This window comes from Scomber scombrus, chromosome 7, assembly GCF_963691925.1.
Source record: "Scomber scombrus chromosome 7, fScoSco1.1, whole genome shotgun sequence".
Taxonomy (NCBI): domain Eukaryota; kingdom Metazoa; phylum Chordata; class Actinopteri; order Scombriformes; family Scombridae; genus Scomber; species Scomber scombrus.
Window position 1 is genome coordinate 25,177,464 of NC_084976.1, and position 24,254 is coordinate 25,201,717.

Genomic DNA, 24,254 nt, shown 5'->3' on the forward strand with positions numbered 1-24,254 from the left:
TTGTAAATCTGCCCAAAATCGTAACTTCTGTGTGAGGAAGCAAATGGATTATGTTTAAAAAATGTCTCAGCTGTAGGATTATTTAGGCAGACAACTTTATTTTTAGAGCTATACACCTTTTTTTTTTTTTTTTTTACACTTCCACTAGACATGCATTTAAATGAACAAAAATAGCACATATCCGGTCTACAGTCAGGTGGTAGTCACTGTAAATCCTTTGATAATGAAGCATAATCAGCACCGAATATTTCCATGTGGATTATTTTTTCCGAACGTCGTTCAGAGATTTCCTGGTTCATCTGCTGCTGGCGTCAGTGAAGCACAAAGTAATGATATGACACATAAGAAGGCCTTGAGGGGAAAAATTTAAAATTCTCAGTACTGTAAGTACAGTTTAGTCTTCACTCCATAGGAAATGGAGTGAAGATATAAGTACATTACCAGAACACTTTAAATGCAGGACTTTTATTGGTAAAAGAGCATTTTTGCATTGTGTTGTCACTTTTTATGTATTTTATTTACTGTAGATTTGCATACGGACAAGTGGCTATATAGTATGAACTAAGGCCACAAACCCCAGTGATAAAGTGCATAAAAAACAACACAAAAATATAATACTTTAAAGCCTTGCTATATGTATATTATATATGTGTATATGTGTACAAATATGAGTTTCAGGTACTAATGCACATGTGTGACATATATGGAAAGAAACTAATACATTTACTCAAGTACTGTGCTTAAGTACAATGTTGAGGTATTTGTACTTGTACGTAAAGATGAAACCAGTGGTTTCCAACCTTTTTCACTTTTGATGTCATACAAAAAGCAGTGTGTAGTCGGGGTCACATTTCAGATGTCTATGAGTTGTTAACAGCTACGACAAATGGTGATTTTTTTTCCCCCCTCTAAACTTCTCACATGGTTTCATTTTAATAAATGTTCAAATATTTCAACAAAAATCAAACTTGAAAGAAAAAGTCCAAAAACTGAAAACAGATTTGTGTATCAGAACTTTGTTTTTTTCCCCCTCTCCTCTCCCATTAATCATCTAACAACCCCTCACATTTATCTGGTGACCCTTTGGAGGGGACTGACCCCTAGATTGGGAACCACTGGACTAAACTATCTAACTGTATATAAGATAGTGTAAACTAGCTCCATCTCCAGCAGCTACAACAGTAACATGCTGCTCTAACATTGATGCTTCACTATTGATAATCAGTCAGACAGATGAAATCACTACTTTTACTGCAATACTGAAACCACATCAAGCAGTTAATATTATGTACTTTTACTTCAGTAGAATTTTTCATGCAGGACTTTTATTTGTAAAATTGATTTTTTTTTCTTTTATAGGCCCACATATTGCTGAATTAGTATATTTACTTAAGTACAGGCTCTGAATAATACACTAATGAATTAGGTTAGGAAAATTTGATATCAATCATTACCAAGCTGCTTACATTGACAACTGGAACAATCTAGTTGATTTCTCAAACTCCTGATACTTTAATGTGCTGTCTAAACTTTAAAATACCCTAATAAAAAATCATTTCTGGCCCATTTGGCTCCATTTACTCTATAACAAAGCCTCACAGTGTCACAAGACTAAAGGTGAATTCCCGAGCTGATAGTTTAGGCTGCAGACGGTTGTTAATCACCTCATGTGTTGTGTAACTTTATCCCAGTTGTGTCCTTGTGTGTTGAGGTGGGGCTCCCAATCACGACTCTCGTCTCCCACCGACGCGCACGATTTCACCACGCTGCACTTTTCCAGATGGAATTGGCCCTCCGTGTGTGTGTGGGTGTGTGTGTGTGTGTGTGTGTGGGTGTGTTTTTTTCCCTGTCGAAGGAGAATAGCAGAGATGTTTGTTTATACAAGACCCTGGGCTCGGCCTTATCTGCTGCAGCCACTCACGCCGTGATTTCAGACTTTCTTCGGCGAGTACTTGTGTGTGTGCGTGTGTGTGTGTGTGTGTGTGTGTGTGTGTGTGTGTGTGTGTGTGTGTGTGTTTACGGGCCATTGTTTGGCCGAATGGTTTCTAAAGATACAGATTTTTTTCTTCTTCTTCATCCTCCTGCCTCATTAGAAACCGACTGGCAATGCTCTGATTTCAAAAGCCTGTACTTCGTCCACACCCAGTTATTTAGTCCCGCCTGTCAGACAATCAGACTGACCGCAGCTTTGAAATATGTTAAGGTCATTACAGTGATAGAATAAAAATACACTGCTTGTTTCTGTTGCCAATTATTCACCTACATGATCAACATTCTTGTAGCCTAGTTAAGGTCTATTCTTTGTCTCGTTTGTATTTCATCTTCAATATAGGCCCACTGGGCTTTGTTTAGACTATAAAAAACGACTCCTTAATATCTATAATAGCAAAATAATAGTTAAAAAATGGTTTGATGTTATGAAGTTATGTGATGCATTAAATCAGAGGCTACTGTGGCATTATTTATTCTTGAATTTGTTCCATTGTGTGCATGTTTATGATGATGTTTTATAGTCTTATGTGAGATATGTTGTTTTTGGAGCTGCAGTTATCAGATATTTTCGTTATCGAGTAATCTGACGATAATTTTTTCAATCAATCGATAATGGTTTGCCAAAAAAATACAATAAAATAAATAAAATCAAAATCAGTGAATAGCTATAAATATCCAGACTCATTTTCAAATGTCTTGTTTTGGGCGGAACAACAGAGAGACTGAAAGGAAACAAACCAAGTATTCACATCTCAGACCATGGAATCACTCAGTTTAGGGTATTTTCTTAACAATAAGAAACAATTAATCGATTTTCAGAATTGCTGCTGATTACTTTTCTGTCTTATTGATTGTTTCAGCTTGGTGCCCTTTTTTAAAAAAAACATCTGGACAGGGACAACAGATGCAAATTAGCCTCATTTACATGCTTTCTGTTTTCAATTCAACAGCAAATTAGTCTAATAAAGTAGGCTAAATAGAATGACTTATACATGTTCTGAAGGTACGCTATTAGTGTTTCGGCACTATTATGCTGTTTGGGATAAGATATGTTAGAGTATATCCTGATAAATAAATAAAAAAGTCCCAATACTATGTAAGATAGTGACTGTGGTAGGCTATTTGTGTTTAATCTATAATGATATTAGAGAACTTTAACTATGCTTATTGTGTGTTTTTTATTAATACATTTTTTTTCTTCTTTTAATCTTTTTTTTGTAATTAATAATCGTACATCTTGTGTTAATCTAACTTTAAAAATACAGTTTTATCTTCAAGTTATCTGTATCAAAATCCGATTATTCATGATAGTTGTTACCGGAGCGTAACAGTGTGGAGGAGAGACGGACTTTTATGAATGAGTTGTTGTCTGATCGGTGCAGCTGGGGTGTCTGACGTCACGCTCTTTTAAACAAACCTGGTCACGACACAGAGCTGGCAGGCGCGCGCCCCTCCCACCTCCGCTATGCGCTTATAACGGGACCGGTCCGTGCGCGAAATGACCACTCTGGTGTAGTGAATCCTGTCTGTGAAACTGGGAAGGAGCCACCAATTTAGAAAAAAAAAAGAATTTTAAAAAAAAAGAAAGAAAAGAGATAAAAGGAAGAAAGAAAGAAATGTACTGGGACACTACCATCAAACCTGGAGACAGCAAAGACTCGAAAATAAAGGTAGGATGGCATTTCTGGCTTAGTTTTATATCTTTATTTGAATTAATATGAAGGAGAGAGACTAGAACATCACAACATTCATTCATAATATCTAACATATAGGTGAGCTCTAATAATGGGGGTAAATATTTGGTATTCATATGACCAGAAATCTTATATTTACGAAAGTTTGGTTGCAAAAACATCATATTTCAAGTTTGTCCTTCCTCTATCTTTCACTGGTTATTATTGCAAACAAGCGTCACGTTACATCTGCTTATTGCTGTTGCTCAACAATGAGAGTTAGGATTTAATTGCTGTCATACTAAGTTTTAATCACATGCTCTTTCAACACAGATGGAGATTTGCCAGACTGGATATTACACAGAGGACTTTAGGACACAGGAAGTGCCCGCAGGCTTTGACTTTGCATCTTATGGTGAGTTTTACAGAATGACTTGACTCATGTTTGCTCCATCACATGAGGCAGCAAGGCAAGCAAAAGCGCCTCTCCTGGTGATGCTACAAGCTTTTAACTCTCGGTGATGAGCTTTTTATTTTTTTATATATTTTTTTTTTTATGTTTGCACAATCTGTTTCCTCTGAATCTGAGCAACTGAAGGACAGAGGAAATATTTTCGCAGTCAGTATCATCACATCTGTCAGAGCTTTCTCAATGAGACCTTGACACCAGGGGGGCTCTAACTCAGGGGCAGTGTCAGGATTATGGGGTGCAGCTGTGTGTGTGTGTGTGTGTGTGTGTGTGTGTGTGTGTGTGTGTGTGTGTGTGTGTGTGTGTGTGTGTGTGTGTGTGGGTGTATGTGTGTGTGTGTGTGTGTGTGTGTGTGTGTGGGTGTGTGTGTGTGTGTGTGTGTGTGTGTGTGTGTGTGTGTGTGTGCGTGCGTGTGATTATGCTTGAATGGGCTGAGGTAGGCAAAGACAGAGAAACAGGGTGGTCAGGTTAAAGATACTCTCCCTGTTGCACTCCCCTCTCTGTCTCCCCTAATCCTTTCCTCCAGACTTCCTCCTCCAACAGATTTAGAGTCCCCCTCCCCATCCCTCCATCACTACTCTGTCACACTCCCTCCGCTGGCGTTTCCTCCGCTCTCTTCCTCCCCCTCCCTCCCTTGTTTCCTCCGGGCTGCCTCCATCCATTGAGGCTGAAAAAGCCTGAGGTGGGCTTGAGTGCCTGCTGCTGATTCAACAGTAAACAAATGGCTTTTTTTCTTGAGTCAACATCCAGGAAAATAACCTAAACTGTTGACTCTAACTTAAAGATTCACCCCACTTTTTTCCCTGAGCTGTGATTAACCTTCTGGTTAAAGGGCCATACCAATAATATCACACATTTTAGCACATTAACTACCCAGCATACATTTTCAAATGTATTTCCTATCATTCAGACAGGCAATTGCTTCAGTGAAAACCAAGTCACAGAGACTTAAAACTTACTTAAATTACAGTAGATATTTAATTGTTTTACTTAAATTGTTAATCTAAGTTTTCCAAAGTTTTATTGGCAGGAAATCCAGGTAGAAAGAAATCAAACATCCTAAAAAAAAAAAAAAAAATGATGTAACAGTGCTTTAAAAAGGCTGCCGTAGCAGCTGACTCTCTTATCTTGAATGTCAGACTGTAAATGCATCAAAACTTAGGAGTTTTCCTGCTCACTGCTGACAAGAACATGTATGTCACCATAAATCATTAAAAGAACCCAAGTGTTTAATACGATGTATTATTTCAAGTCTCTGCAAGCAGATTTTCATAGCGTGCTGAGATAAAGGGAAACAAATATAACTCCTAATTGATCAAAAAATGTGCTTTGCAAAATGATAAACATTCTTGTAAAGTATATAGATAAAATCATTGGTGTGGTCCTTTAGCTGCATGAGCATCATCATCATCATCATCATCATTAACTGACTCCATCTTTCTACACTGTGTTTAACCTCCAGACTACCTTGGTGAAGAACTGTCTTTTCTGTTAGACAGTAAAGCACCACAGCAGCAGTATCCGGCAGAAAACAGCTATCCAGAGCCACTGAAAGCTTCTCACCCATATGACTCTAAAGGTGAAACCTCAAAATACTTAAAAACATGCCCTCATGGTTGATAACGAGTCATATGTTGTTGGTGTTTTTCTCTTATCTCACATTTTTTTCACCTTTTTTGCCTCAGTGAACACCAGTGACACTGGCCTCTTCAACCTGGAATCGTACCAGGACTTCAACTGGTGGGCTTCATACCCTCATGGTGAGCCTCTGACTTTTCAGTCTCACTCATAGTTAAAATACCCTTTTAAGGAGTTTCTTTTTATAACTAGCTTTCTTTTTAATCAACAGATGGTCTAACAGTCGACCAGTCACAAACTGGATACCAGGAATCTCCGCAGACGTACCAGACCATAGTGCCCCAGAATGGGCAGTTCAGCCCGGCCATGGAGGGCAGCCACAGCCCCTTCCTAACTGCAAAAGGATCAAACACATTACAAAGTAAGACATTTCACCTACTAATGTATAAACACTCTCTCAGTAGCCTTAATTTGCAATTCAGTGCCTAATTTTCTTCTTTGTTCCAGGTGAGACAGATCAGAGCTTCTCCTGTCACTCGGCTGAACTGTACGAATCAGACAGACAGAGGCAGTCTTCTTCTTTCTGGCCTGAATACTCCTCTCCCAGCTTCACTGCCCCTCTACCACACCAGTCTCCGACCTCCTGCTCCACAACCCCCAGTACTCAATCTTCAGATCAGTACTGCCCCCGTGTGGCCAAACGCAAAAATACACTCCCTCAGAGACCAGTCAGGGAGGGCCAGATGACAGGAATGTCTGCTTATCCAGGTTAGAATTTGATTTCTTATTTGTGCTGCTACTTTAACTCAGATCTTTATTATAAGGATGATACATTTATATATTGATCATAGAAACATATTAAAATCCCAACTGGAGTTTTTTAAAAATGCATGTCCACAGATGTAATCTTATGATTAAAATAAAGTTAAGAGTTAAATTAAATGTCATAAACTCAATAAGATCAACTGATTTGTTGAAAAATATATTTTCCATCTGTAATTACATTCTTAGGCATTTGCTCCTCATTCAAATGCTGTTTGACCAAAGAAACTCTTCTGATAAAATCAAAAGTATTTGGTCAGAATGAAAACCTGTGGATGCTCTGTCTCTGCAATCTATGGCAAATGATTAGAAATCACTGAATCAGAGAAGCACTATTATTGAAATATTTGAACTTCGAGAATTGGCAGCTAATGAATTGGTTGACTAATCATTGCAGCTGTAGTTGCCATTATAACTACAGTTACTTTCTGTCATTCAAATAATCAATGTATTTTTTTTTTCATTAAGGTTCTGGGCCAATCCAGCTGTGGCAGTTTTTACTGGAGCTACTTCTGGACACTACCTGCCGTACTTTCATCTGCTGGACGGGAGATGGCTGGGAGTTTAAGATGTCAGACCCCACAGAGGTAAGGAAATATCCTGTTTTGGGATAGGGCACCTGTAAATACTGTATGCAGGGTTTTACCAGGGTATTTCTAAGGTATAAACACACCTGAGTTTAACTCTTGAATGGTTTTGGTCCCACAGGTGGCTAAGCGTTGGGGCCAGTGCAAGAACAAACCCAAGATGAACTACGAGAAGTTGAGTCGTGGCCTGCGCTACTACTACCACAAGAACATCATCCACAAGACGGCAGGCAAACGCTACGTCTACCGCTTTGTCTGTGACATGCAGGGCATGCTGGGGAAGACAGCACAGGAAGTCCTGACCAGTCTGAACGTTTTGCCCACAAACACAGAGTCATGGCAGTGCCCCGTTGTACCACCGGCAGTGACGTCAGAGCACAGCAGTGACAGATGGGCGTCACAGTAGGGAAAGGATCCTGTGGCTCTTGGTGCTGCTGGCTGAGAGAGACCAGCACATTTTAACTGAGTACTGTGGCCTGCAAAGTAAACACTGCCTCCTTGAACTCTGGCTCAACTATCCTCATTGAGTGATGTCATCGCAGGCACCAGGAGCCAATTTAATACATGTTGCATTTCAGGGAAAAAAACAACAACAAAAGACTAAATTCACTATGCAATTAGTTTTAAGGACAGTGTGGGACTTTTTCTTAAATAGACCCAGGAACAAATAGCCTCTTAACCTCAGGGCAAAATAACTGCAGCACAGGGGGAGTTTTAAGCACTATAAATAAGAGCTGCAACCATTAGTTAATTTTCGATTGACAGAAAATTAATCTGTAACCATTTTGACAATTAATCAGTTGTTACTGTCTTTTTTTAAATCAATGATGCCAAAAACGTAATGGTTTCATGTTCTCAAATTTCAGAATTTGCTGCTTTTCTTTGTCTTGGCTGTCACGTATATATTTGGGTTTTGTATTGTTGGTAAGACAAAATAAGATATTTGATGATGTCACCTTAGGCTCCAGGAAATTGTGAACTTTTTAGTTTAAAAAAAATGTTTTATATGCAAAAGGCTAATCAATTAATTGAAAAATTAGTTGAAAGATTAACAAATAATGAAAATAATCTTTAGCTGCAGCCAATTATAAATACAACTAATGCAGTATTTTAATTTGATGTGTGTCTTTGTAAATAGTGTTTATAGATTGCTATGTAGAGTTTTGTGCATTTAATTTCCTTTTTTTAAAATACAAAACTCATGTCTACCTCTGTTTCTAATGATTTTCAGGCACTCACTGTGAAACTTGTAGCATGTGTGATAATTGTCTTGTGTAAATAAACTTTATATAAATATAGATTTGTGTGAAGAGTTTCAGTCCATGCAGGTAAGTGCAGAAAATTAATGTAGTATTACATCTGGATTCTGCTTTTAATTAAGACAATATTCAAGTATATGTCAGCTACTCAATGTGATTTGTGACTGAATGGTTTTTGTCACACTGTTGCAACTGTATAGTTTAAGATTTATATTGGGCACTTTAATGATGAACAAAATAATTTGACTGGACAAATTAATACGTTTTTGAAAGATTTTTATAGCACAAATTAGGCCTACGCCAAAAAATGTCAAAAGGATTTTGGTTATTTTAGTGTTAAGAAATCCACTTTCCAGTTATAATGCTATAGCTGATAGTAGATAGGAAGTGTTTTATTAATGTAATTTTACTTATAAGAATTTTAATCCCTCCAATATGCATCCATGTGGAGGCTGGTGTATAAACAGATAAGAAGATTTCTTTTTCTTATAAATACTCTAGACATTAATAAACACTTACAGCTACATTGCAAACAATTTATTAACTGTTTATACACTGATTAATGCTAATTAAATGGGGGACTTAAGTAAAGTATTACACATTCTGTGCATAGATCTTGTTATGTGGAGAAAAATAATGTGCATGCCTTCAACTTTAATTCAATAGAGATTTTTTTATTTTATTTTAAAACCCAGTAGGCCACAAAGTCCAATAATCATCAATATATAGTACAACAATGATTTTAAGTGGTTGAAGAGTAAGTAAATCTCTTTGGTTACCTATAGAGGGAGGCGTCAACATGCAGCTAAACCTCGCACATTATCTTTAACCATTCATTATTGTTTATTAATTGTGCTGATAACGTTTTCGACCATAGGTTATGTTTGCTTCTCAGCGCTTTCAATCCTAAAAAAACTAAACTAAACTGCGCTGTCTTTAGCTCTATCCCTGCTTATATTTTTCATTTATATTATTCCTGTTGCCTCTCATAATTTCTTGTTTTTTCTAGGGTCATTAAATGCCTCCTTCCTGAATGCATGTAACCAGTTTTTTGGGCAATAGGTCTGATCTGTACAGGGAAGTGAAGTTAGGAAATAGGACAGCTTGTCATCCAAATTGCAATTTCGGATCCCTTTGAATGGCTCCCAGAACAATAAGTTCGGCTCTAGCTGACATGCTGTCGGACCTGAAGAAGCAGGACTTTGAGAAGTTCTGCCACCGGCTCCTGGACCGCAGGGAGGAGCCGCGGGTCAGACGGAACCAGGTGGAGGGTAAAAGCTTATTGGAGATCACAGACGTTCTGGTTTCAACTTTTACCGAGCAGAGAGCCCTTGATGTGGCTGTGGAGATCCTGAAACAGATTGGTTGCAACCAGGCGGCTCGGGAACTGGGTGAGAGTATATAAACTACTGCAGATGTGTACAGCGGTTTACTGTAGTTTAAAGATGCACCGATCCGACTGATACCGATACCAAATAGCCCCACCTATTAGATACCAGTGTTTAATAAATCGTGTGTATAGGCAACATCACTTTGCGGAAGAGATTGGTGTCATTATTTTATGTGTTGCAAAATCAGGCTTGACTTAGGCTACACATTTCCCTCCTCACTTTAAAAAAAAAAAGCTTGTAACAAATAACTACATTTACTTAATCAGCTGTAAGCATGGATGTAATGGAGGGTAAACACAGAATACACCTGGCTGTAATTAAAAACGCAAATTGATTTCTGCTCAGATACCTTTAAACACACATTAACTTCATTTTACTTTCACTTTTAAAGCAGCTGAGAATGTAGTTTCAAATTCTTAGTATTTTTCGGCATTGTTAATAATTTACGGCCGAATAAATGGTGAAAGTTTCAATTTGGGAGAAATTGATTATTTACATTAGGAGTTCAACATGCAGGCAAGAAAATATGACTTTGATTGAAACGTTGCGAAGGCATTGAAGTTATATATGAACGTTTCCAGTACAGCCCCGCCTACCTCAGACTACGGCAAGAAAAACAAGTACAGATAACATTGTATTCGTGCATGCTGTTGAGAAAATGTAAATGTTTTCATGGACGTTAAATTTGCCAATCTGTCCTTCATTTGGACCATGACATTACTGGATATTTGAGGCTAATATAGATATTTGAAAGTTTAAAGGGTCTGGTAATAACTTGCTACCAGTACTAATTAATTAATTAAAGTTCGCTAATAAACAAGTTATATTTCGTTTTGTTTTGATACAAAAATGTGCAACAAAAAAAAAAAGAAAAAGAAAAAGACGGGTGGATGAGCGGGCGGTGCAACAAATAGCCCTACACTCATTTTGTCTTCCGACAGGATATTCAGTTTTAAGTTCCATTGCTAACCATTGGACCACAGGCATGAGCGGTTATAGACATTATGTGGAGACTAAGATCAACAAGAAAGCAAATACAAGTACTTTACATAATGTCTGACTGTTCCCTCAAATCTGGTGCATCAAGAATTGTGACAAAGATTGTTCTGAGCAGCATTTTACATTTGAAAAATGAACTTTTGAGCTCTCCTTGATGGTCAGACTTTGTAATTATAACAGTCTCCAAATGACCTCAAACATATATAAGTCTTTCTTATTGGTGGACAGTATCGAAAGTAAGCTACTGACAATTATGGCCTGGGTGATTTAATTTATTTTCTGTTCAGTGTAGCAGCATCACAACAAAAAACAGCAGCACCAGCAATGTCCATATCTAATAAAAGGCCTATTTTTTAAAATCCTTTTAAGGAGAGCAGAGTCTTTGCACGACAGCTTGATACCATATATAGTGTTATGGCTCTCAACGTGTGCTGACTTGTTCGTACCGCAACGTAATTTAGTTCTCTGGAAGTTACGCAACCCTTAACTGCCAGCACATACCAGAGTAAATACAATTTTTTTTGCACATTTGCACCAAAGAACAGTTTAAATGAAGTTGAATGACATTAATTAAACTTCTTTGGCCATCATACACAATTATGTTACAAAAATGATAAAAATATAAAAACAAAGCTGCATGTGAATGACAATTACATATTTCAGCTTATCTTCTATCAGTCCACTGAGAGACTGCAGGTGTGATAAAGCCCATATCCACTAAAAAAAAAAAAACTGAGCCTTTGAATGATCTTTTTTTACACATTTTTATTGTCAGTCAGAAAATGACAGAAGTGATCTTTGCATCCCAAGATAATCATGAGCGTTCCCCTGTTACCACAAATTACACCACTGGCTGAGGTCTAGATGAATGTTTACTAATGTTTCTGTTTGTGTTTTTTTTTTTTTTTACAGTCAGAGAGACAACTGGAAGTAATTAGACATCATGTGACAGTGAGTTGGCCTGTGAATTCAACATATTGTCTACATGTAAAACGGTGTGAACCTAGTAGAGATGCAATATAATTTTTTGTGTGTTTAACAGCTGCAAGACCGTCACCAGGAGCCATTTTGGTGGGAAAAGGTAACACTGGTTGATTATACAACCTCTTAGAACACATTTCATTACAGCTATCTGCTGTATGTTCTTAAAAATATAAAAAATAAATAGAAATATAAAAAATAAAATAAAAAAGCATTGCAAATAATCAATTGCATCAAATGAAATGACTTCATGGCTCTGTATTCATGTTCATATAACATACTTTTGTCAGATTAAAGTTATAATCCTTTAGATTTTTATCATATCAAATAAACCCTGACATACTGTTCATGTCAAATGTGACTCTCTCTTTTTTTTTTTTTTTTTACATGAGAGCAGCAAAAACACCCTCAACACAGTCCTTCATACTTTTAACCTTTTAACCTTTTTTGTATTGTGCAGCTGTAATAGAGATTACACATTTGAAAGTCACTTTTCTAAAAAAGTTACATTCTTCACAGTCAATAATATTAACTAAATTAAATCACGATGACTGTTATGTTCTTCTGTTTTATGTAACATCGGACAATTACATAGTGGTTTTTCCCCCATAAACAGATTGTGTAAAACATGAAGAATACACTTCTTCTGCTCTCTGAAAGCTTCAATAAGGATTAATCAAACATTTACGAATGGCTAATGAGGTATTTATGAATGAAAGAATGATTTGTAGTTTAGAAGTTTGGAATAGAGACTAATCATAAGAGGATACTATGAAGAGTCAAAATATGAACAGTATGTAGAAGTTGATTATTTGATCATATTTATGGTCTTCAATGTATTTGCATTCTGTAATTACTTAAACTTTTTCACATTTTTTGCTACATACACAGACAGTAAAGCTTAAGGCTGTGCTGCAAACAGACACCAGTAGTTCAAGATAGTGTTTACTGAAAGCAGAACTCTGGGATCCGTTGCTGTTACAACCAGTAACGACAGGTGTTACCAAATCAAAAACAATCAGTTTCTGCAATCTAAAGGATTACGATTTGAAACTTCTTTGTTACAATTTCAGAGGTTTAAATGATCAGTTTTGGCATCTTAAATACACTAAAGACAGACTTGGGCATTTTACTGGGGTAAACGGTAAAAATATTTGCATTTGCATTTTAAAAAACAAAATGTAAAAGCTGAGCTGCTGGCTGTAAGAGTCATTAGAGCATGTATGATAAAGTCCGCACTGCCCCCTTCAAGCACCCGAACACAAGCTCACCCGCAAAATGCCAGCTAGGCAGAAAATACATTATAAACAAAGGGACTCATTCACTAATAAGTGCATAGAAATGTTCTTTTTGCACAAAGTAAGTGTGTACACAAAATGATCATCAGATTCATGACACATGCTCACCTGCCTATTTTGTTGTAACATTCACGAGTTTTTAGTGTATCAGAATCATTTTAAATTGTGCTCCTTAAAAAACTCCAGGTTTATTCTGAGTCTGTATTTTTGACAGTGCAGAAAATCGTACCTTCAGGATTTCTAAATACCCTGGTATACCATGATACCGCCCAATTCTATTTTAGCACATCAGAATATTGAATGAAGAACTTTACAATCTCAATTACAGGCAATGTCATTCTCTTTCTCCTCAGGGAAACGTCCGGTGTACTACCACCACACGAGTGCTCTCATCCAGCAGGTGAACACTGTTACGCCATATTGGATGAACTGCCCAGGAAGAACACCGTCATGTAGGATGATTATCTGAGAGACTATGCTTTGATTTTACTTTGTGGTTTACGGTTTTTAGTAAATGAATGGACTCTAGATATTTTAAACATGCACATGTACCATATATTTCCTTCATCGGTGTGTGTATTGATCTCTTAAATCTTGTCTACATTAATGTCAGGTGTATAAACCAAAAAACGAGCAGGTTTTCACTGAGATGATGTAATGGTTTCCATGAGCACTTAGTTCTGTATCCACGCTGTAATTGGGCCCTGACACATTGATCTTGCTTAACCACTAATGAATTTTCATAAAATGCATGTTGCATGTGTCCTGAGAAAATGATACTTAAATAAATACATTTGTAAAATGTTGAAATGTTATCTAATAAGGAATCATTTGCAACATAAACTGTTCATGAATTGTAATTAACAGGTTTGGGCAATATATAAATATATTTATATCGTGATATAAGACATCTTCTTAGATTTTGGATATCGTAATATCAAGATATGGCATAAGTGTTGTTTTTCCTGTTTTTTTATGGCAAAGTCATGCATTTTCTGAACTTACCAGACTGCTCTAGCTGTTCTATGTTTGTACTTTTACCCACTTAGTTTTTATATCCACATTGCCCATTATGTAAATATTTTGCACAAGCACCAATAGTCATCCCTACAATATCATCATAGTATTGACATCAACATATTTGGTCAAAAATATTGTGATGACTGATTTTGTCCAAAGCGTCCAGCCCTCATTGATACCTGATAAAACAAATCCGTCACAGGAGGTCATGTTGCTGCACACTAACGGGGCATATTTGAGGTTCTTCTCCAGCTCGTTCTCTGATTCCTCTGTGTGGGCCTGGAGGGGAGGCAAAGCAAATTGGAGTTATCCAAGCCATCCAAATCACAAGGGGAAAGGCATGCACTGTCAATGTATCCACACGGTGTGGATACTTGGGACACTCTCTAGTGTCAAAATAATCCTGGTAAAGTCAACAGATTTATCTCATTTTGGGATTGTAGACTACAATTTGTAACATAAAGCTGCAGTGCTACAAACTGAAGGTGTACCCGACAAGGAGGTTTTAAGGAAAGAGGCTATCAAATTGCATTATGAGAAATCCAAGATCAGTTTTTGAAGCTTGACCCATAATTGAAACCTCTACTGCTACAATTTTTTACCATTTTTTAAAAAGCATGATGGATGTACTATAGGAAATTGTTATAGCACCCATCTAAAAGAAATAATCTAGATAAGCATCTTGAAATAAAAGCACTATTGTGGCACTATGTAGAGTATTTAATTTGATGCAGTGAGATGGATCAAAGCACCAGTCACAAGCCACTCGAGTTGCTGTAGAAAGCCTGAAGTACACATTTATAAAAACAGGAGCAAGACAGAGAAGTCTTCAACAATATATAGTGCACTACATACACCAATAAAAGACAACTGAACTTTTCCAAAACAAAACCTGTACCTTGAGACACTGTTAGGCTGTCTTCTGGCACGTGTCCTCCTGGCCCGCTGTTGGTCACACCGTAAAATGTATTTGATAGCAGTCTCCATTCTGGACCCTGGTTCGTAGTCTGACTTGTTGCGGAGAAAGTTGACATAGCTGTGTACAAAAGGGTAGAGTGGTGGCCTTTAACGTCTGATGGTGCATCAACACAGAGATCCACTGCAATTCACAACCACATTCTATCATACCTGATTTTGTCTTTGTCCTCTGACCTGTACAGGCTCTGCAGTGTCTCCTGTCCGTACCTACCAAAGCCAACAAGTGCCTTTCCCCTTTGACCTGATTGAAGGGACATCTCTTTGGCTTTTTTGTCAGCACGATGAAATCTGACTTCCTTCTGAATCTCAGGATATGCATTCGCGTAGCAAGTGAAGGAATCCTTCAAATTAAAAAAATAAAAGTGTGTTATTAACTCGCTCTCTCTACATGATTCATATTTAATTGCATTCAAAATACTTGCAATTTGAGGCAAGCAAGTGTGCAAAAACAAATACACAAACGATTCATTCACATACATACTAGCAATCTAAACATACAAATACTATATCATTTACAGTTTGACACAAAAAAGCTTAAAAGCTTCAAACTAAAATTATCATTTAATTATTAAAATACTTAAAGATCAAAATGTTGTCCACTGTCGGAACGATTAATCATGTAATAGCTGAAAATGTAGATGAAATCATTTCATATTCTCTACTCCAAAGAGTTAAGATGCACTTCTTTTTTACACAAATTACATCTGTATTACCATAAAATCTCAATCTGTCATCAACAAACTCAGTTCCCAAGTATTTATAATGGATGAACTCCAGTTACATAGTTTAATAAAAACACAAGTTCATATTATGGTGGAAGAAGCTATTTGGTGGGATTATCAGGTGTAAAGTGATCTGTGGTGTGCAGGTTGAGTGGAGACAGAAATCCTGGGTGTAGTACCTTGTTGGCCATCATCGAGTCCTGACGCGCTGTGTGTTTACGATCCTCCTGGTGACTAGCCGCAATGTAAGCGGTGTAGCCCACGTCATTCTCCAGCAGCCATTTGAAGGTTTGACCTTTGTACTTGCCAAACTGAATCTTATAGCGGCTCAGAACGAGCCTCTTATTATTAAGGTCCCCGCCCTCAGAGCTAATTTGGGCTTTCGCTTCGGCCTCCAACTCTTTTGGTTCCTTCACAGCTTGCTGTTGGCTGGCCACATAGATCACAGCCTCCTGTGAGGCCTTTGTCTCCAACTTCCCGTCCGAGGTCTTAGGGAAGGTAGGGTCACCTTTCTAGAAAGATGAACAGAAATGAAAGAAAAACAGAAAACACCAAAGTATTTTTTTAATGCCACATGTTAAAGACAATATTTGAATCATTATGTGAAACTAAACTTACATCCATACAGGCTTTGGTCTTTGATTCTGTAGAGAAAGATAATAAGATGGTTAAAACTCAATGGAAGTCTTTTTTTTCTTACTGTTTCCAACATTTAACATACAGTATGACACACACCCCACCTATGTCATGGGCCAAATTCAGCCCTCAAACAAAATCATTTGGCTGAAGTTTAAGCATTTTAAAACAAAGCATTTACATTATTTTATACAATTCTGGGTAACAACAGAAATAAAAGGCTCAAATGAATCCCAATAAATATGACTTGGTAACACCTACTGACCCAAACATGAAGAGTCAGACTCAATCTAAAAGCAGTTTTCGATCACTTTTATTCCTAAATGGATTCAAGTTAATAAACAAAGGTGTAGGGGAGAACGGGGTTGGTTGTCACATTCATCAGATCTCGGACCCTAGAGGGCGCTGTTAAAAAGTGTTGGTACTGAAAGTCTCAGAATTTAGGTGTAATGTTACTTCAGAGATAATATATAAGATAATATATAATTTTTCCTGTTTATGTTCTCTTGGTGCAGGAGATGTGTTAGGTTGTTGTATTTCAATGGGTTGAACTATCATATCCGGCTCCCTGACCTTAGTTAAGGACCATAGGGGGAGATACTCTGTTATCTTCCAGGGCTGAAGAAATCACTGCCCTCTTCAGGTTCAATCACCCAGGTAAACCACACAGACATGGGATAAACAGTAGACGGACACTTCAGGTACAATGCTGTATATTTATTTATAAAAACATAAGCCGAACATTTCTTCTGGTAACATTTACATTCTTGTCTCGTTGTCTGCTAACTACTACTCCAAACTTGTCTTTCCGCTTCAGCTGCGCACAAACTCACACTGACGTCATCACAATGCCTTCTCTCTCTTAAAGGGATACTACATTAAACATTGCCTGCTCCCATAACTAATGAAACTAAACATTATAAATAATTTTTTAATACTGTCTACATTTTTTTTTATTTTTTCTCCATTAAAAAATAACACAGGGACAACCAACCCTAAAGTGTGTGACTACCAACCCCCGGATGGGGACAGATGTCACAAATGCACGACATATTTGATTGCTCATATATTTTGAACAGAATCAGCTGAAGGAGAGTTGAGTAGATGACTCTATTCCTACCTAACACTTTAGGCTTTCATTACAGATTCAAAGGGAATCTATTCAGTATAAGGTTTATGAGGAATTCAAAGGAAAGTAAAAAGTGTGACTACCAACCCCGTTCTCCCCTAATTCATTATTATAAAACACTGGCCCTCAAGTAAACAACACTAAAAACTGAGCCTCTTTGCAGACCACTTACATTATGTAGCCTACTCACTGTTATCAACTAGAAAGTATACAGTGGATATTTTAATTACCCTCATTACTCATCCATCAGTGTTGAACTCACCCAGTGTGTCTGCCTGCTCGTTGCAGTTCATCTGCCTCAGTATCTCCAGAGTCACTTTTAGAGCTCCGCGCTCAGTGAAAGTGGAAACCATGACATTTGTAAGCGCATACAAATCTTTCCCTTCCAGAGAGCCACGTCTGATCCTCGGCTCCTCCCTGCGATCCTGCAGACAGAAACGAAACTTGTCCATGTCTGCTGAGCTAAAATCTTCCAGTATTTCCGATATAACCAGTTTGATTGTGCAGACCATTGTTTTTCTTGTCGCATTACTGCCTCTTATTTTGGTTGTGTGACGTAGCAGAGACCATAGACTGAGGGAGACCCAGTTGTGTCTTTTCGCGCCAAAAAAAAAAAAGTGCTGCGTTCAGGTGCTGTCGGCAAAACCACCACTACCCCCCTGTAGGCTCTCATTGATGTAGGGTTATTATAATAATATATATATATATATATATATAATATATAGAACCGCACCATGACATCGGCATATACAGCTCTTGTAATACATCCATGTTTAGTTTATATAAAGACAAACATTTCAGAGCTTATATGCCTGAAACTGTCAAATAATAATGGCAAGAAAAAATAGTAATAATATATTCATGACAGAATTTTACTACTACAATATTGCGAGTGGCTTTAAGTTGAGTGGCAGTATCATATATAGACTACTTTCCACTTTGTTGAGAAGGTTCACTGAGCTGATCTTAAAATGTCCGACAGCGTCTGAAAGCACCATATAGCTTCAACCCTGAATCATATGTTGAGGAAGCTCAGATCAGTCGGTGTCTCTGGGTGGGTCAGGGTTACCTCACCGGTCTAAAAAAACGACTTTTGACAACCAGGTGCGGGATCTCTCGGTGAAAAATGGCCCCTAAAACCATAAAAATGGCTTTGTCCAACATGCTGGCGGACCTGAAGAAGGACGACTTGGCCAAGTTCTGCAGCCAGCTTGTGGACCGCAGGGAAGAGCCCCGGGTCAGGCGCAACAGGGTGGAGGGTAAAAGCTTCCTGGAAATCGCAGATGTCCTGGTTTCAGCTTTTACCGAGCAGGGTGCTCTTGATGTGGCTACGGAGATCCTGAACGACATCGACTGCCAAAACGATGCAAAGAACCTTGGTAAACATCTTTACCTTAAATGGTTTGATACAGAGTAAAGGGGGGGAAGGGGTAGTAGTCCGGTGTCAGGCTGCAGAACATTAAATAGCCTATTTAAATGCGTTCATGTCAATTCCTAACGATACTTGTCAGCGCTTAATCGAGAAAGAAAGTTATTTAGTAGCCTATTTTAATTAGTTAATTAGCCGGCGTCCTTTCTTTACTTTCACTTTCAATCACGTTTCCAGCTGCTGCCAGCTGTTTGTGGTATCATTTCCCCTTCTTTCATTTAAAAATTGTGTACAACACATTCAAACACTATGAATGTAATAAAAGGTTAAAAATAAAAAGGTAAAAATCTATGTTTCTTTGGTTAAATAAAAGTTAGTCTATGAAACTCCTCATGAACCAGTGCGTATGTGCGTATATGCTGTTACATAACTTGTATACATTATTCTGTAAGGACTGGTTCACAGTTCACAAGTCAACAGGCTTTCTTCAATGTAATGCGTCCTCCTATTCATACGGGCTATTAAAAGATCCCCCTCACACGTGTTTAATGTTAGTAATGGGAGACAAAAGCAGCACTAAGTCATTTTTTGCAAAAGTAAAAGTTAATGTGAAACTCATATGAGGCGTCAGCAGTCAGAGTCAGTCATATCCGATGGATATCTGCTACATTTACAGTCTTTTTAGTATCAAATTCCTTCCTTGTGTTTTCTGTTTCAGTGGCGATCATAGATCCTAGGTTGTCCTTGATTTTGACTTCATATTTAGACCCATCAGCAACATTATTAATTTAGGTAAAATAATATGATATGTAGAAAATATATAAAGAATTGTAATAAACATAGTCAATATAAACAGTAATAGGTTTATACAAATGCATCATTCCTAATGAAAACATTTATACTGTATGTGAATTTCAATTAGAATGTCTATGTATACATTACTAAGTAACTAACTATGTAATTATGCTTTGGTTGTGTAATTGAACAACCAACATGTATTTAAAGTAACATTTTAGATGTATTTGCACTTGTAGGACTGTAATTAATGTCTAATTCTTCACAAATATTATACATTAACACTGCCGTTATTGTTTTATTTAGATTTGCATGCTTGAAAATTCAAAGTCTGTGGTCACTGATATGCTGTTGTTGATCCCACTGAACTGAGGCAGCAACCATATCCTAAATGCTGTGATTACAACACAGTTTTCTCCACATTCACTTCAGTGATGGAGGAGATTCACTTTTTTCTAACGTATTTATTCTTCATAGTTCACTTCACACAGAGTTCATACTGACGATAAATAGTTTGATGCCTCTTTTGTTTAGAATAAGCTGCAGATTCACAAAATCCTTTAACATTAACTTGAACACTGACATCAACTCAATGCTTTAACTAAACAACCATGTGGTACATAAACCCATAACCCATTTCTAATTGGAAAGGGCTATTTATACAGAAAGTGCACTTTGAAGCATTTTGTCACCTGTATCACAGAAAAGATCAACGTCCATGTTATAAAATGTAATAATCCACACTGACTCAGAGACACAGGTGTGCCACTCTCACCGCATATCTGTAATGAGTAGTTTGACCAGTTTCACTACAGACAAGTTTCATGCTATCTATGGAAAAGATATGAATTAAACATTGTTCTCTTCCTGGATACTCCTCAAGGAGTCAGTCAACAGTAATATGCCTGCTGTGAATCTTAACTGAGTATTATACCATTAATAAATTCAAAACATGTAAACACCAGGACATTTATAATGGCTGTCTGTAGAGATTACCCTTCACTGAGAGTCTTGGCCATTACAAAGTCCTCTGTTCATGCCCATGAAGTAAAACTAACTAACTAATAATTATATCACTGCTTTGTAACAGTGATAATCATCTTGACCCTGTTGAAATGTTAGTCCAAAGGTAGCGATTTTTATTCCATCATGTATTTTTCTTTACTGTAATTTAACACTGCTTTTCCCTGTTTCTGCAGCTGAAGATACACGTGAACTCACGTCAAAATCTGGTTCCACTGGCAGTGAGTTGTTTTCTCTTTTTTCTTAACATTACAAACTACAGATGAGTTAGTGTAGAAACTGGGTGGCGAACTGCTCTAGTCACTTTACTGCTAAGCCTGATCTTCAGCAGGGTGGTGCAACGTGTGTGAGATCAGACATAGTTTTAGTTTGAACATGTTGGAGGAGTTATGCTATAACAGAGTAAAAGAGGGGTATATAACGCAACTTTGTCAGAATCTTTTACTGCAAACTGACTGAAAACCAGTGAGTTTTTGAGAGGCAGAGCCTGTAAATATATTAGCCTTCATTTTTCCCCAAGGCCTTGACAGAAAGCAGGTTGTTTCTGTTTGTATGGAAAAACAAAACAAAGTGTGCAAAAAATAAATAAATACAATTTTCCTTCCTTGTTTCAGCTGCAAGTTCCTCCGCTGGAGCAGCTAGTGGAAATACCAAGGCAGATGGTAAATTTTGTTTTACACTCATTGTGGTTTTACTGCAGACTCCTCCATCATGGTGTTCAGATTGTCTAGAAACCCAGAATCCGACAATAAAACTTACTTTCCAGTTTACCACATGGTTTGTTACATGGTTAAATTCTGGGACTGTCCACCCAAGAAAAACACATAATAGGTCATCATGTCAGTTGCCCCAAAAGCGACTTATAGTTAAGTTTTAGTGATGGATGCCATGTAGCAGCAGTGGTAATTATGACCTGCAGCAGTGGCACGGTTTAGATTTACATCTGTATAAATTTACAAATGTCCTCATTTGGATGTGAGGGTTGAGTATATGGTATAACTCAAAGCATGAGTCAGGACAGTTTGTATAAAAAACATAACTACAAAGGTACCCTTACCATAAGCCTGTGGTTATTATTGTTGTCATAACAATAAGGGTCACCTAACTTTAAGTCAGTTCATAGCATAGAGAAAAGTAAAATGTACAGAGCAGTTATGAATGACACACAGGCATAATAATAATAAAAAAACTACATACTAATTTTACCCCACATGACTTGTGTGGTGATCATTTTAACCCTTACAGAAAACAACTTTTTTAACTGTAATTTGTAAAGACAAATGACGTACTAGCAATTACTGCTGATAAATTAGAAAACTGTCACGGTGAGTAGCAAACACGAACTAACACAGGATGTGACAGAAAACGCTCCTACATGGTCAAACAACCTACTTGTTGTTGTAGCATCTTAAAGTTGCCATGCCTGACATTCAGCCACTAGATATCCCACTGTAGCATCACAGAACAAAATAAATGGGTATCGTTTACTCAATTAATTTTGGGGAGAAAAAAAAGCTGACAGCTCAGGAAGCTCAGATCAAACTGTCAAATTAGGCAGTGTTCATCAAATATGGGTCAAGATTGTGTTGCCTATTTCTTGTCTCAGATGTTTTCAGAAGCATATCTTAGTATGCTGTGTAGCTGTAATTTGAGAACGTTTGTGATGCAGCCACCATGTCACATGCACTAACATGCACGTGTAGCCACCAAAACAAAGAACAGAGAAGCTCATATAATAACACACGCAGAGGTAGCAGCTTAAGTTTCTGCCAGTCGTTATTATTTCACTATATCTTTACAGACTTTATGCACTGTGTAAAGATATAGTGAAACTCAATGTCATTTATTGCACCTTTAAGTCCCATAAAATGCAAGGAATGAATTGTCTGTGTTTTTACTATTTGATGAATTCATCTACACTCAAAATATTGAAAGTAGTTGTTAAATAGCATGTTGTAATAAAATTCCTCTTCAAAAGAAATGTATCAAACTGGCTACAGTTTTATATCATCTCTAAATCTAACCAATCAGTGTTTTCTTTTCCTTTCTCCACAGACAAGCACTTTGTGGATAAACATAAGGTCGAGCTGATCCAGAGAGTGAGCAACACTGATTCCATTTTGGATGGGCTCTTTGACCATGATGTCATCCCACAAGAAGTTTATGATAAGATCAGGGCTGTACCTACCACTCAGGCGAGGGTGAGGGAGCTCTACTGTGGTCCCCTGAAAGCTGGTCAGGAGTGCAAAAACGTCTTCTACAAACTTCTTGAGCAACATGAGAAATTTCTCGTGGAAGACCTCAAGAAAAAGGCGTGAATGTTGTGGTGAAATCCATTTTTAGACCAAACATACGCTCTCTACCTGAACCTTTCTCTGTGGGGTTTACAACAAATTGCTGACATTTTCCATCAGGTTTCAAAAATACATGCAGCAAATGTTTCACAGATAATTATGGAAGAAATGAATTAAGAATCTGACCACACATTCTTTTTTTATATAAATGAGCTAACAGAAATGAAAACAGAAATGTTTTAATGTTTTTTATGTCAGTTCACTTTTATTATGTGCCTTTGCTTTTGAGAGCAAAGTGAAATATTTTCTTTTTTAAATTTATAATAAAAATATTATGATTTATTTCTGTGTATGGTTCTTACATTTTTGTCTATATTGTAGATCCCAAGTATTACATTTTAAAACATTACAGGGGGGTTTATCCTTTAAGAAGGTGCTACCATACCATCCTTTAGTGCTGCAGATTCTCTGTGAAATGTTATGAATGAGGAGTGGTTGTGAGGGAGGAGAGGAGGAGGAGAATCAGCCTGTATCATTGACTGCTTTTTAAAAGCTTTTTACACATAGAAGATGTGTATGTGGCACATCTGAGTAGGAGGAAACAACGTATATAAATAACGTTTTGGTCTCTCCGACCTTCATCAGGTATATGCATATGAAGTGCAGGTGGATGAAGTGTAGGTGGAACAGGAGGACAGTAAAGGAGCTGATTGGTTGGGGAAGACACAGGGACCAAGGTAATGAAAACAAGACTGATGCAGGGCAGGTGTGAAGGGAAGAGAGGAGGGAAAAGCAGGCTGGGATCACAAGAGGAAAAACAGGACAAACTGAAAAACAAAAAAAACTGCATTAACATAAATATAATTTCATTACACAAGTCATACTGAAAAGAAACAGCAAGCACACCTCAACATAACACTGACAAACTTATGGTCTTTAAAGAAGTCAAACATACATTGCTGTTGACATGAACATGAAACAATAAGTACTTTTTTCTATGGAAGACTTGATAGCATCTGCTGAACCCACTGTGTAGTACTTGGTCTGCTTGCCTTTTTATAGGACAGTGCAATCATTGTCTGCAATCACTCTTCTGGCATACAGAAAACAAATATCATTATTTGTTGCACTTTGATATAATTGTGTTCTTCTAATATTAAAAAAGTTTAGATCCACTGAAATGCTTTTAGAAATAATATTGTCTACACTATCTCACAAAGAGTTGTATTTCAAAATACA

General features: G+C 37.3%; 3 protein-coding genes across 5 annotated transcripts; 2 read left to right on the forward strand and 1 right to left on the reverse strand.

The window, feature by feature from the left end:
• The first annotated feature begins 3,519 nt into the window (after positions 1–3,519).
• etsrp (ETS1-related protein) lies at positions 3,520–8,390 on the forward strand. Of its 2 annotated transcripts, none has more exons than XM_062422769.1 (8): positions 3,520–3,662; positions 3,999–4,080; positions 5,597–5,713; positions 5,820–5,894; positions 5,984–6,133; positions 6,220–6,480; positions 7,003–7,121; positions 7,243–8,390. In XM_062422769.1, the coding sequence occupies exons 1-8, from the start codon at positions 3,609–3,611 to the stop codon at positions 7,525–7,527; spliced, it is 1,143 nt and encodes a 380-aa protein (XP_062278753.1). In that variant the 5' UTR covers positions 3,520–3,608; the 3' UTR covers positions 7,528–8,390. The 2 variants fall into 2 exon arrangements, with proteins under 2 accessions (XP_062278753.1, XP_062278754.1); XM_062422770.1 differs by having other exon boundaries at positions 5,630–5,713.
• A 5,831-nt stretch (positions 8,391–14,221) lies between these two features.
• Positions 14,222–18,012, reverse strand: pycard (PYD and CARD domain containing). Its single transcript, XM_062422771.1, has 6 exons — positions 17,797–18,012; positions 16,388–16,413; positions 15,949–16,281; positions 15,198–15,388; positions 14,968–15,105; positions 14,222–14,348 (listed from the first exon to the last, which is right to left on the reverse strand). Exons 1-6 carry the CDS (start codon positions 17,984–17,986, stop codon positions 14,291–14,293), a joined length of 936 nt encoding a protein of 311 aa, XP_062278755.1. The 5' UTR covers positions 17,987–18,012; the 3' UTR covers positions 14,222–14,290.
• A 547-nt stretch (positions 18,013–18,559) lies between these two features.
• LOC133983626 (apoptosis-associated speck-like protein containing a CARD) lies at positions 18,560–23,300 on the forward strand. 2 transcript variants are annotated; one of them, XM_062422772.1, is made up of 4 exons: positions 18,560–18,913; positions 20,898–20,942; positions 21,336–21,383; positions 22,777–23,300. In XM_062422772.1, exons 1-4 carry the CDS (start codon positions 18,661–18,663, stop codon positions 23,037–23,039), a joined length of 609 nt encoding a protein of 202 aa, XP_062278756.1. In that variant the 5' UTR covers positions 18,560–18,660; the 3' UTR covers positions 23,040–23,300. The 2 variants fall into 2 exon arrangements, with proteins under 2 accessions (XP_062278756.1, XP_062278757.1); XM_062422773.1 differs by lacking the exon at positions 21,336–21,383.
• The last annotated feature ends 954 nt before the right edge of the window (positions 23,301–24,254 follow it).

Coding starts and splice junctions, on each gene's coding strand:
- etsrp (XM_062422769.1), top strand. CDS start 3,609: ATGTACTGGGACACTACCATCAAACCTGGAGACAGCAAAGACTCGAAA. Junction 5,895..5,983: donor GTGGGCTTCATACCCTCATG/GTGAGCCTCTGA, acceptor TTTAATCAACAG/ATGGTCTAACAGTCGACCAG. Junction 6,481..7,002: donor AGGAATGTCTGCTTATCCAG/GTTAGAATTTGA, acceptor TTTTTCATTAAG/GTTCTGGGCCAATCCAGCTG.
- pycard (XM_062422771.1), bottom strand. CDS start 17,986: ATGGACAAGTTTCGTTTCTGTCTGCAGGATCGCAGGGAGGAGCCGAGG. Junction 15,389..15,948: donor ACTCGATGATGGCCAACAAG/GTACTACACCCA, acceptor TTTAATTTGAAG/GATTCCTTCACTTGCTACGC. Junction 14,349..14,967: donor CAGCCTAACAGTGTCTCAAG/GTACAGGTTTTG, acceptor CCTCCCCTCCAG/GCCCACACAGAGGAATCAGA.
- LOC133983626 (XM_062422772.1), top strand. CDS start 18,661: ATGGCCCCTAAAACCATAAAAATGGCTTTGTCCAACATGCTGGCGGAC. Junction 18,914..20,897: donor AAACGATGCAAAGAACCTTG/GTAAACATCTTT, acceptor CTGTTTCTGCAG/CTGAAGATACACGTGAACTC. Junction 21,384..22,776: donor TGGAAATACCAAGGCAGATG/GTAAATTTTGTT, acceptor CTTTCTCCACAG/ACAAGCACTTTGTGGATAAA.